Consider the following 13,856-nt stretch of genomic DNA (forward strand, 5'->3'; position numbering starts at 1 on the left):
GTGATCCTTAGGAGGAAAGTTAAGGTGACCATAATTTATTCCTTTTTAACAAGGTCATTTGATAAGCTAATCTTTTTCTAACATGGCTCTTTTAATGGGTATCCCGTCTTTAACATTGCTCTTCTGGATCAGATAACTATTTGTGTATGGCAAAAAGCATGGCCTCAGCTAATTAGTTTTCTGGCTTTCACTTAAACTTTAACCTGTATTGTGTGTCATCTGTAATTAGAGTGCATGTAAACACAAATACAATTGCTATCACTATCAAGCTGATTCAAAGTGCACCAATATCCTATTCTGGCTCTAATTAAAAATGATTCTATAAATAATGTATGGTGCAAGCAGCATAATGTATCTGATGAAAAGATCAGAACATTTAATGAACTGAAGAAAAAGGCTAAAAAGGTAGCAGGACAGCAGCCTTTGGTGGTAAAACTTGAAGGGAAAAAAAATCATATTTGCCAAAAAAGCACTAAATCTGATTCTGATGGGTCACCTGGTGTTTAAAAAACTACATCTCCAAGACTTTAACATCCAACATGGAATACTACATTAAAGGACTTTTATGATCCCAGCTAAAGCCTCAACTGATATTAATGTCTCATTTATATTTTGCATACACAGTAATCTGTTCTGTTAAAAACAGGTTCAGAAAGTGAACTACTCTGCTACAGATAATTTGCTATAGCTGAAATCACTGGTAAAATAATGCAAAACTCCCTATTACATAGTAATCATCAGGTCACAGCATTAGCAGCAGTCTCTCTTCTTCACAAAAAATTATTTTTGGACTCAGAAAATTTCACTCAACTTCAGTGTACATTATAACAAAGCATGCATATTTTTATACAAGATGCTTCATTATGCTCATGCAGAAAACAGCTGAAAGTACATCTCCTCACCACTCACTTGAAAATGTATTATGTGCTTCTCACTTAACTGAATTAGAAGAAATGTTCTGAAATGTGTGCATGAACACACAACCTATTTATCCAAAGGTTTAAGAGAACATAAGAAAACTTCAAAAGCCAGCAGTCCAGATGCCCTATGCGTGCAGTGGAGCCTGATCCTGACTGGGGATGCCAGAAGCTAGTATAACAAGCAAAAAATAATAGTAATTCAGCTAACTGAGATAGGGTAGAGCAACTGCAGTTTGAAGTGATGTGATCTGGCTAAAAGCAGTTTGAGATTAGCTAAGGAGGAATGTCTTAATTTTGATTCGATATTCGAACTCCTAGTGTCAAAGTTCTTCTTGTTGTTAGCTGTCAGTCTTTTCTCATTAATATAATTACATAATTGTGCATCCTGTTAGCAACAACACAGACAATTACAAGTATTTACTCTTCACACACCCATAGAGCGGAGTTCAGTTCTTAAAGTTTTATTTCCAATCAAGAAACCCACAATGAACCCAGCTTTTTTTTTATTGCACTCTGTAAAGCTTCTTGCTATTATCAAGAAGCTAATAAACAGTAATAGTTGATATTCCCTTAAAATTTATAGTGTAACTTTCTTAAAATAAAATTTATATAGAAAAGATACCATTTACAACCCAATTCAATAGTATTCAATCATTATATATTCCCAAACAATATAATGCAGCAGTTTCTTTATAGGTTGCAGTGAACGGGAATATCTTCTCTTTAGCAAATATAATATTCCATTGTTAAAGAGCAATTCAAGTCAACTTTGGAGTAACCGTGATATACAGAAACTTCTTGCAAGAAGCTCAAAATGCACATATTATAATGAGGATATATACAACTGTGTCCAGTGCATAGTTTAACAACAGCATGTGAAAAGTCCATTATCTTGCATTGGCACACCATTATCTAAAGGAAAATAATTTACCCAGCAATTGCAGTGCATTTAGAGAATGCCAGTGAGGCACAGAAAAATAACAAGATGTAGTGTCACCAAGTATGTGAGGAATAAATAGCGGGATTTTGCTCTGGAGGTCAGCAGCTTGGAGCAGTAAAGGCTTCGCCCTCGAAGCCATCTTTTGAAAGAAAGGGCTCCTCCTTTCATCTGTAGGAAACAATTTCAAATAAATAATCATCAAAAAAGATGCAAGAGCAGCTCTCATTATACTCTAGACTTGTGAAGTACTGTAATCCTTCCAACTGGGTCTGCAGAAGAGGGTGTCTGCGCACATGCCATTAAAATAAGGGATTCATGGGGAAAAGAATGGAGCAGTTACAAAAGATAAGCGGGGAGGGGAAAGAGGCTACAGGATGAGTATAATATTTAATGACATGCACACAGAGCAGAGATACAGACTAAATTATATGCACACACACAATTTATATAATACATGTAAATACCCAATATACACCCAAAATATACATAAACGGTGTATATTTTATTTAATTGATGTTTGCATGAAAGTACAGGTTACCATCCATAACAGCATACTGAAAGGTAAAGTCAAACATACTGTTTTATTTTCAATATTTTACTGACATTTTGAATGTACACATATGTATCTCTCCAGGGTATGCCCATCACCATGATCTCTGGGCACTATAAAAGATTCTTAGATGTTTGATTTTTAGTACAGAGAGAGATGCTGGCCAATTTCAGGTGTTTGATTCAAAAATATATTCAGTAAATTCATTACACTCCCACATATCTGTAATATTTCTCTTCTAGTGCATCCCTTGAAAAGACAACCTCCAGATATACATATTTACAACAGCAATCTCTCACCTGAGAGTGTTTACACATACAATGGGCAGATCCTCAGCTAGTATAAATGAAGCCAAAGCAGCTATGATGATTTGTACCAGCTGAGGATCTGGCCAATGTGTTTAGTTGTTCACTGTTTTGCTCTTTTATTATTCATTTATTGCTCCATTCTTTCAGGTTATTTATTACAAATATGATTTAATTAAAATAATTTGAAGAGAAAAGACTCCCCCGTTCTCTGAGCCATTTGCAGCTGGTGGTGTACAAGGTGAGCAGCCATTTTTAGGCAATTTATGAATCAGAATTTCTTCCAGGTTACACATTTACTTACCTTACGTACAACAATATGTTCACTAGGATTGATGATCAAAGCCTCTCTTTCCTCCTCAGACTCCATCTGAACAGTGTATTCTCTAGGTACAGACCTGTAACTACTCATTTCGAGTCTACAGAAAATAAATTGAATAGGCAGGGGGAAACATTACTGAGTTATCTACTCTTTAGAAGTACCATTATCAATTATCATCTACCTATGAAAATATTCTTTTGTACAGCTCAGCTAGTGCTTACTGCTTTTGGTAAAGAAAACAAAAGGACACTATTTGTCTTTTTCAGCCTCTATTTTCGATTCTGGATGTTTTACTTATTCATACTAACCCAAACTTTCTTTTCCTCTCTCTAGCTGATTATTTAGTACTTCTCAAATTAGGATGGTGATTTTATTTATTTGGATGTAATTAATATATGGCTATCTATTTCTCTGAGTGTATGTATAAAATCTGTTATACGTGGAATGCTCTGCTAATTCAAGGGGGGGGGGGAACAGTACTGACTAGTGAGTTCAGCTAGAAAATTGGTAGACATTTTTAAATTTAGATCAGCACAAAGACCCTGCAATTTGCGCTTGATGCACACTAGCCAAGCAGTGTAGAAGTTTTCACTGCTGTCAAACTGGTTCTGTACCTAGCCACGGAAATCCAACGTTTTTCATCACTAACCTCACTAAAAAAACAGTGGCAAACAACAAATAAAAACTTCAAGCTCAAATTTTTAGACACACTAGACACTCAGTATTAACATCAGCCACAGTAACTCAGAAGGAAAATCCTTACATTCTTCCAAGAGGGAAAAACCTGCAATTGGTTGTTTAGGCCCTGATACTACAGTTAGATCCATACGAATGAATCTCTGTGCCCAGGTGGAGCTCCCCCGCCCCCCACTGATTTCAAAGGCATTCCCTGTGAACATAAGGGTTTGCTGCATAGCTCCAATTGTAGGGTCAGCTCATATGGTCCGAAAAGGGGAAAATATTGTGCAAGTATCTCCAACCTTTTACATTGTTCCTCAGTGAGTCCTAAGGCCTCTTCTGCAGCTTCTCTCCTTCTCCTTTCTTCTGACAGTGTTTCTGTCAGCTGTGACAGGGCCTGTTGCACTGAATCATACTGCTGCTCTGTCTCTGCAAGCCTACAGCAAATGCAAATACTAAATCAATTTAAGCACAGAAAGGAAGATTAAATTTCCTGATCATCCTTTTATGTAATTTACTTGTATTTATTACAGAGGTTCAGGTATGCTGACTAGAGACTGCATTTTTCAGTGAAAATATTTCACCAGTCTTGGCTTACCCAAAACTAATCACAAATTCACGTTGAGTTTGCTGAATAGTTTCAAGAAAACCAAAACACTCAGAATGTTTCTGTAATGTTAAAATATTTTGTTCTGACCAGACTCCAAATTTCTCTTTCTGATTTCATGTATTTTGACATAAGCAAAGGAGGACTAGGGTCACAAAATGGCTGGGAAGTAGTTCATTCATAAGGCAATTCAGTCACTGGGCCAGGAAAAAAGAGTGGGAATGACTCTATAGCACTGTGGTTAGGGCACTCTCCTAAGAAGTGGGAGAGCCAGGTTCATGTCCCTGCTCCAAAGACTAATTATTTATAAACAGTGGAACAACTTCCACAGGAGAGACTGAGAAAGACCCACACCAGAATATCCCGTAGTCCAGTGGCTAGGCACTCTCCTGCAATGTGGGGGACACAAGTGCAAATCCCTTGTCCACATCAGGCAAAGGGGGAAAAATCAAACCTGGGTTTCTCTTACATCCCAAGAAAGATTCCTAACCACTGGCCTAAAGATAATAAGGGAGGACTCCTCCTCCTTCTCCTCATCTGCCTAGGCTTTCTGTGAATCTAGTTCTCCTTAGCTCTTGTCAAAATCCCCAAAATTGAAACAAAATGCTCAGTTTTGACCCAATTAAAAAAAAAATTACTTTTTGATTTCTCCAAAATTTCAAAAATTTCCTTTTCAGTTTGACCTGAAAATCATTCTGTACATTTTTTGGAATTGCCAACTAACTGAAAAATCCATTATTTGCCCAACTGTAATACTGACCCGGAGTCAAAGTCAAGTCACTCGTAACTTGAGTACGACAGGTCTGGTTTTAAAAATAAAATATCACCAAATATACCTCAAATTTTTTCATATTTAAACTGTTAATTCAACTACACGCTTAAAAACACCTATTTCTTATATACGCTTTTTATCAGTAGATCTCAAAGTGCTTATAATTATAACTCAAAATGATCTAGACAAACTGGAGAAATGGTCTGAATAAATAGGATAAAATTCAATAAGGACAAATGCAAAGTACTCCATTTAGGAAGGAACAATCAGTTGCACACATACAAAATGGGAAATGACTGCCTAAGGAGTATTGCGGAAAAAGATCTGGGGGTCATAGTGGACCACAAGGTAAATATGAGTCAACAGTGTAACACTGTTGCAAAAAAAGCAAACATCATTCTGGGATGCATTAGCAGGAGTATTGTAAGCAAGACACGAGAAGTAATTCTCCCACTCTACTCCGCGTTGATTAGGCCTTAACTGGAGTATTGTGTCCAGTTCTGTGTGCCACATTTCAGGAAAGATGTGGACAAATTGGGGAAAGTCCAGAGAAGAGCAACAAAAATGATTTAAGGTCTAGAAAACATGACCTATGAGGGAAGATTGAAAAAATTGGGTTTGTTTAGTCTGGAAAAGGGACATGTGAAGGGACATGATAACAGGTTTCAAGTACATAAAGGTTGTTACAAGGAGGAGGGAGAAGAATTGTTCTTCTTAACCTGAAGACAAGATAAGAAGCAATGGGCTTAAATTGCAGCAAGGGAGGTTTAGGTTGGACATTAGGAAAAATTTGGTGGTTAAGCACTGAAATAAATTATCTAGGGATATTGTGGAATCTCCATCATTGAAAGTTTTCAAGAGCAGGTAGACAAACACCTGTCAGGGAGGGTCTAGATAATAATGAGTCCTGGGGACTGGACTAGATGACCTCTCGAGGTCCCTCCAGTCCTATGATTCACAATCTTTTTAATGTATTTATCCTAAACATCCCTGTGAGGTAGGGAATCATTATTATCCCCATTTTACAGATGGAGAACAAGGCACAGAGGTGCCAAGGTCACACAGGAAGTCTGTGGCAGAGAAGCAAATTAAACCTGAGTCTCCCATATCCTAGGTCAGCGCCCTAACCACTGGACCATCCTTCCTCTCTTATAAATTCACTGTAAACATTCCCTTTCTTAAACATCAATTTTAGCTTCCAAAAACAGCCTTGCAAAGAAACAGGAGTGTGAAGCAGTAGAGCAGAAGTAGCATTGTCATAAACAAGAAAAGAAACATCATAAATTGATGTCATCAATCCTGACCTTTTTCTGAGTTCATTTAGTTCCATATTGTCTATTTCAACAATAACTGCAGCTCTCTCTTGCGGAGCTCCTGGGGGAACTTCTGCTCTAGTTTCACCCTAGAAAATATAAAATATTAAAATAATACTTTTAAAAAATAAGAACCTGATGACCATGTTTCCAGTTACAAAATCTGTTCTGCCAGTTGAAAAACATTAGTTCCACTAGTTCCATTAGTGTTTGTATCTAATATTCTGTCATTTAATCCTCAAATTCTGGGATTACAACTTCCCAAATGTACACACAAACAGAGTCTTTCCTTTGCTGCCAGGAGGACATTTCCTATGCAAGCCACAAGACTCAAAGATTCCATGACTTCCATTTGCACATTTATTGTTTGGCCTTCGGGGATTTCTGCATGTGAATAAATAAATGGGGTGACTGAGCAGGCTGAACACTTCCACAAAACAGAGAGAAAGTCTTAAAACAACCCCCAAAGAAAGGCCTTCAGTGAGCGGGGGATCAGCAGCACACTGCAGACACACAAAAGGACAGACATGGTGGGTTTACACTAAGGGATCCCTACCAATAAACCAGCAAGGTAATACAGGAAGACTAGTTTTAAAAAAAAGAGAAAGAGCGAGATGGTGGTAAGGCACCCTTCAAAGCTTTAAGGCAATGTTTGTTAAGAACAGGAAAGCAGGAGAACTGAAATGTGGTAAGTGTGAAAGAGGCCTACTGGTACAGCTGGCAAAGTGTTCATTGTTCTATAACAACAACTCCTACCAGGTCTGACAATCTCACTACACCTAGCACACTGCTTTCATAGTAGTTATCTATAAAGAATATCATTTGAGATCTTAAATAAAGCCAGGATCACAATGGTCATTAATATCAGTGTGAGATTCATGTACAAATACATGCAAGAAGTTATATGTGCACGTGGACATCTACAGACACACACAACAGAAAATATGCTTCTAACTCACACACACACAAAATAGGTTTGTAAAAATGTGTGAATCAAGGAAAAGTTGACAAACAGGTTTCTGCCAGACAAAGCATGTATATTCACCTGCCTGCCTCAGTTCACAAATAAATTAAGCATTGTAGGTCAATACAAAGGAAGCCCTATTTGCATTCAATGTCAACACGAGGATGTGAAACCAACTTGGAGTCAGGAAACTAGAGAATGAACCACAGGGGATTATCCTTTCTCTGGGGACAAAAGCAATGGACTTCGGGGGATATAAGGAGAAGGAAAAAGGATACCATTTGCTCCTTCACCGAGGAAACAAGAAGAACAGAGCCTTTTTGCATTCATGAAAGAAGGTTCCCAGCTATACTGGTTGGAAACACAGGGAGGCTGCTTTAGGTGAGAACAGACTTCTTTAGACAGACGGTTAACCTGTTAAAGTTTAGTCTCTAGAAAGCATATATTGATTTTATGTGACCTGTTTCCATTATTATCCTTACTCACGCTCTCTAAATCTTAGCTTTTGATAATAAACTTATGATTGTTTTCATTATAAATATATCTCAGTGCTGCGATGTTCACGAGCTGATCCTCAGTTGACAAACAAGCCACTGTGTACACTACCCCCTTGAAATGGCAACGTGGTAATTTCTGTGAGTGTCCAGGGGTTAAGGGCTGGACATTGCAGAGAATGCTCTGAGCACTGGAGGTTGGTGTGGCCTATCACTAACCAGCACAGAGACAGCAAGGTCTGCAGAGACCTGGGTGTCAGTGCTTGTGTTGCCAAAGAACGTTAGTTTCAGGGAGCCAAGCTACAGCAGGCACAGACAAGACCACTTCATGCTAAAGGCTGGTAGTGGGGAGTTGCCTCACAACCGTGGGTACTCTTGAGCATCCTAATATATATGTATGTAAAAGATGACAAAGGGTACCAACATGTTTATCAAAAAAGAAATTTAAAAGGCTGGCTCTGCAAATGTAGTTCAGTTAGCACAAAACAGATCTGACTTTTCATAATTTCCATAAGCATTACCCTTAACATCTTACAAAATTTACTGTGACAAAGCTAGAGCCCCAGACATCATTATCCAATTATCTACATTTGTCACATCCCAATGCAAAATGAAGGCCTCTTCAGAATCCCAAAGGGACTGATCAGAAATGGCATGTCATGCTGCTCAATAACTCATTAGCACATTCATAGGTAAGTTTAGCCAAAGTTGGCTATGATTAATCTTAGATGATCCATGGTATGATACAAGTGCAATAGAGGCTAAGTGTATGAATCCTTTAATATTGCTCTTATCAACATCACCTCCACCACTTTCCCACCAAGGTCACCTATTTGGCAGCTAGCTTTTCAGTGGAGTTGCTGCAGCCTGCTCTTTAAATGAGATAAAAATCATAGGACTCCTTCCTTTAAACACTCCAAAGACAGAACTCGCATTGGTTTAAAAAAAAAAAAATCTGTCTGTTACAGTCTGTAGCATGGAAACAGTTTACAACTGCAAAGACAAGTAAATCTGTGAACAGTAATAAGAGAAATCAAGTTCAAATGACAGTAGCTAAAGTGGCATATAGCTACAAAAACAAGAGAGCTATTTTCCTTAACTCATAACTGATACATGAACCAGCAAAAATACCAATACTATATGAGGTGTTTACTTCACATTAAGCACTAAAGGAAAACTAGGAAAGATCACAACCCTTTAAAATCAGGAGTTGGGTCACGAGACTAAAAAGATAGCACAGAAAAATAGTATGTTCATTTTACCTGAGCAGTATCTTGAAAGGAACTAACTTGCACTGTCTGGTATTCCCTCTCAAGTCTGAAATAGCGATTTTGCAGATCAGTGTAATGCAGCTGATTCTCTCTTAGAGTCTGGGATACTGTCTTCAACTGGGCAGACAATACAGCATTCTCTTCTACTGACTGCATTACCTGAAACAATTCACCATTTCAAAACAAGAGCTAACAATTCTCTCTCTAAAAAGATATACTGTAGAGATGAGATTTATAGTTAAGAAGAGCAATTGTATATAGGCTGAAAAAAGTGCATCAACAGACAGTGTGATGGCAAAGGCAGCAGTTGACAATTTTCAAAAGAAAACAAAGGAAAGATTTTAAAGGGATCCTTTTCCAAAGGTCATCTATAAACATGCATGCACAAATAGAGTTTTGCTCACAAAACGGTGCAAGATAGAAAACTGCACACACAACTGCTTGTGCATACATGTTTGCCTGATTTATAATTGCAAATGGGTTTACCTGCTGATTTTATGCATGCATTTTTAAGGCACTTTGAAAATTTGACACAATATGGCTCAAATACTGTACTAAGTGTGGAGGAATTTCAACTGCTCCCGTCTTAACTGTAGTCTTTTTTGCTTTGAATGAGATATAGCTTTGGTGCTGCGACTTCTGCATTGCAAACTGCAGGGTCAAGTGGCCCTGTCTCAGTCAAACAGCAGCTATAGTTCAAAGACATTCTTGATTTTTAGCTTGCCAGTTCCACTCTGAGCCAACTATGTTGTGTGATCTAATGTTGTAGTAATATAAAAACACAGTACACAAATTAAATATGCCTTGTTCCCAGATTCAGGTAGATGAAAATATTTCTATATTCACATTAACTATGCTCCACATTTACCCAGAGTAGTCACAGCTATCACCTTCCCTACCTTTGAGTTCATCTGCTGGAAACGCAGCTCCCTCTGGTGCATCTCCTGAAGACAGCGTTGCAGTTCATTCTGAAGCTGGCTCTTCTCAGCTAAAAGATGTTTCAATTGCTCAGGACTGTTTGTACTTCCGACCAGAGTGACTGTTTCTAATGGCTTAAACACCACCCAAAAATTCAAGGTTAAATCTACAGAAATTGATAATGATATATAATCCATTGTTTTAACACACTTTTAAATCAGTGATATCTACAGTCCCATTATTATTTCCCTTTCACAAGCCTGTCCCAAGTTTCGAACAAAAACTGTTTTTATTTACATAAACCAGTGGTCCCCAAACCGGGCCAGCCCCCACAGAGGAGTACAGGGGGAGAGGAGGGAGGGAGTTCCACCCAGCCCTGCTCTGCCTCCAGCTCCATTCTGGCCCCACCCCCAGTGACAGCTCCGGTGCCGGCTCTGCCCCTGGCCCCAGCCGCAGTTCCAACCACAGCCCCAGCTATGGCCTTCAGCCTCGACTCCTGACCACAGCCCTGGCCCTGACTGTGGCTCTGCTCTTGGCTGCAGCGCGGACAGGTTCTATTATGGATAGGGAGGGGTGCAACACAAAAAGTTTGGGGAACACTGACATAAACTAACATCCCACTGGTGTTTCCAATCCACCCACTGCAACACTGAGAACATGAAGTGAAAACGACCCTAAACAAATTAGACTAACTTCACTGATTAAGTGTCTAAGTGAAGCAAAACGCAGAAAATGAACGAAAGAAAAACTATGAAAAGCATTTTTAAAGTTCTAAACACTGATAAAGAAAGGTGGTTATTTTGCAAGTATGTATTTAAAGAAGAGAGAGTATCCCTTTACAAAAATACACCATCATTCATTACACTGAATCACAGAAGATGAGCCGTGTCCATCTCTATTTGGCCTGCTATTCTACAAACCTATCCAACTCCAACAATGAAGGGCAGTTTCCTACCTAGCATTTCTAGTACCAGTTTTACATATATAACCATACAATGGGCCTTCTACCACTTCCTTCAAGATACTATTCCACACTCCAGCAGTCATCACTGTTAGAAAATTTTTCATATTACTCATGATTTGATGATCAGAAATGGTTAGTACACAATAGTCTTAATCTTGGCTACTAACTGTTATCGTCATTAGCCAAATTAGAAGGTTAACTTACTCCAACTTTCCTTTGGGTCAGAAACATCAAAGATGACATTAGGTTAACATAACACTTTTCCTTAGATCATTATTGTTCATACACAAGATCTGAGGAACAGAAGAATTATCAGACTGGATGAGATCTGTGGCCCATCTAGTTCTGTATTCTGTCAGCAACAGCAGTCACTACCAGATACTTCAGAGGAAGGTGCAAGAAACCTTGCATTGGACACATGTGGGATAATCTTCCCCTCACATCTGGTCTCTGTCTAATTTCCAACAATTACAGATTGGCTTACACCCTGAAACATGAGGTTTAATATCCCAACACTTGTTAATATTTATAGCTCTAGATGTTCTTGTAATCCATATAAATGACCAATTCCTTTTGGAATTTTGCTAAGTATTTTGGCCTCAGTAACAGACTGTAGGAATGAGTTTCTCAACCTAACTACATTTTGTGTGAAACAGAATTTGCCACCTTTTAATTTCACTAGATGTCCCCTTGTTCTTGGGGCATGAGAAGGGAAAACAGAAGCTCCTGATTTACTTCTGTATACCATTAATTATTTTATATACTTCTATCATGTTCCCTCCGATTTGTTTCTTTTCTTATGTAAACAATCTCATTCTTTTCAATCTCTCTTCCTAAGAGCGAGGCCTTTGATCATTTCTATCACCCTCTTTAGTTTTGCAACAACCTTTACAAGATGGGGTGACCACTACTGCACATGATATTCCAGATGAGGCCACACCACTGATTTATGTAAAGATATGGTAATATCTTCACTATCATTCTCCATCCCCTTCCTTATGCATCCTCGCATCTTGATAGTTTTTCTGTCCTCAACAGCCCAATAAGCAGAGCTCTTAATTGAACTGTTCACAATGACAACCAGGTCCCTTTCTTGATTTGATACAGTTAATTCAGAATCCTGTAAGGTGGAAAATTAGTTTAATATTTTCTCTACAATGTGCATTACTTTGCACTTATCAGCACAGAATTTCATCTGCCATTGTGTCGCCCATTCACCTAATTTGATTAGGTCCCTCTGAAGTTTCTCTTTGGACTGGACTAGTTTAAATAACCTTTGTATCATCTGCAAATTTTGCTACCTTCTTGCTCACTCCCCTTTCTAGATCGTTAATAAATACATTAAGTAACACTGGATCTCACACAGAACTTTGAACCACCCCACTGTTAATTTTTGGCCAAGATAAAAATTAACCATTTATTACTAACTCTTTGTTTTCTGTTTCTTAGCCAGTTGTTGACCCATGACAATACTTTGCTTCTTATCACATGACTATTATTTATATTATTGTAGCACTTAGGAGGACCAGGACCCCATTGTATTGGGTGCGTACAAACACTTAGTTTTTTTAGTAGACTTTTGTGAGGGACCATGTCAACATTTTGACAGTCTAATTTTGTCAACTAGTTTTTCTTTATCCACTTCTTTACTGAGACATTCAAAGAATGCTTACAAGATATGATTTTCCTTTGCTTAAACCATGAAACCCAATATAGCATGATCTCCAGATACTTTACTATACTATTTTTAATGATTGATTCAACCAGGTACAGATGTTAGGCTTATTGTTCTGTAAAGCCCTGGATCACTCCTTGAACTTTATTTAAATATTCATACACTATTTGCTATCCTCCAATGCTTTGGTTTCATGCTTTGTCATAGTTCTCTTTTTGGAAATGGCTTTTGTTTGTTTGATTTTTTAAAATATTTGGTTTGGTTTACCTTGATTGGGTAATTGCTACCAATGGATACAGATTCCTTAACAATCATGTCATGCTGTAATTTCTGTAATTCTGCAATCTGCCGGTCCTTGTCTGCAACAGCCATCTGGTACTGATTTCGTAGTGCTTGGGACTCTGTCAGCAGGAGGTTTTTTTCCATTCTGAACACAAAATATTAAACGAGGTGTTAATTATTACATACGCCATAAAAGTTAATGTGAAGAATGAAGCTGGCCTCACTGATTTTGAAAAACTCCATGTTGTGCACACTCTCACAGAGCAGTAGCTGAAAATACAAATCCATGCCCAAGCCCTTCGAAGGCTTCTGCTGTTAGAAAGCCTAGAGAACAAGGCATGGAAAAACATACTGCACATACTTTGCTGACAAAGGGAGAGACAGTGATCCTGGCAGACCAGGTGCCAGCTCATGCCATGGCCCCAGGCCTCCCTGAACACTTACAAATGCACAGTTGGAAACCAGTCTTGCTTACCTGTGTGTTAGCACTATCAAAAGATATTAAATGCTAAGTTGATAAATAGGTGTTTAGATTTTATCAGGTAAAGATTGTAGGATGCTGCATATACTGATCTCACTTATAAACTCTCTAGCCCATGGTGTAGTTATATTGATTATTTGCACTGTAAACCTCTGTAATTGTATAATGTACTAAACAAGAAAATAATAATTAATTAAGGGAAAGGGCTCATCTTGCATACAAGATGGCCCACTAAAGGCAAATGAGGTATTGTGTAGCATCAAAGGAGAGAAAGGCTCTGTTGGTTGCATTCCTAATTCCCTCCAGGAATGAGAGACTTACACATGAACTCATCCCATCAGTTTGGACTCTGGAGTGGAGGGGATAAAAATCCCTGAAAAGGAGAAACTGGATCTTTTAT

At 38.2% G+C, this 13,856-nt stretch overlaps 1 protein-coding gene across 1 annotated transcript in view; it reads right to left on the reverse strand.

Annotated features, from left to right (window-relative positions):
* Window positions 1-1,365: 1,365 nt before the first annotated feature.
* LOC112116409 (golgin subfamily B member 1-like) overlaps window positions 1,366-13,856 on the reverse strand; it is a 69,885-nt gene continuing 57,394 nt past the window's right edge. The window contains exons 23-29 of the mRNA XM_026651574.1: window positions 12,961-13,120; window positions 10,036-10,188; window positions 9,128-9,295; window positions 6,399-6,496; window positions 4,018-4,152; window positions 3,020-3,134; window positions 1,366-2,028 (exon numbers count right to left, since the gene is read on the reverse strand). Of these exons, the coding sequence (XP_026507359.1) occupies window positions 1,870-2,028; window positions 3,020-3,134; window positions 4,018-4,152; window positions 6,399-6,496; window positions 9,128-9,295; window positions 10,036-10,188; window positions 12,961-13,120 (988 nt within the window). The 3' untranslated portion in view covers window positions 1,366-1,869. The remainder of the gene's footprint in view (window positions 2,029-3,019; window positions 3,135-4,017; window positions 4,153-6,398; window positions 6,497-9,127; window positions 9,296-10,035; window positions 10,189-12,960; window positions 13,121-13,856) is intronic.

Source organism: Terrapene carolina, unplaced genomic scaffold (assembly GCF_002925995.2).
Source record: "Terrapene carolina triunguis isolate 2854851 unplaced genomic scaffold, T_m_triunguis-2.0 Scaffold96, whole genome shotgun sequence".
Classification (NCBI taxonomy): domain Eukaryota; kingdom Metazoa; phylum Chordata; order Testudines; family Emydidae; genus Terrapene; species Terrapene triunguis.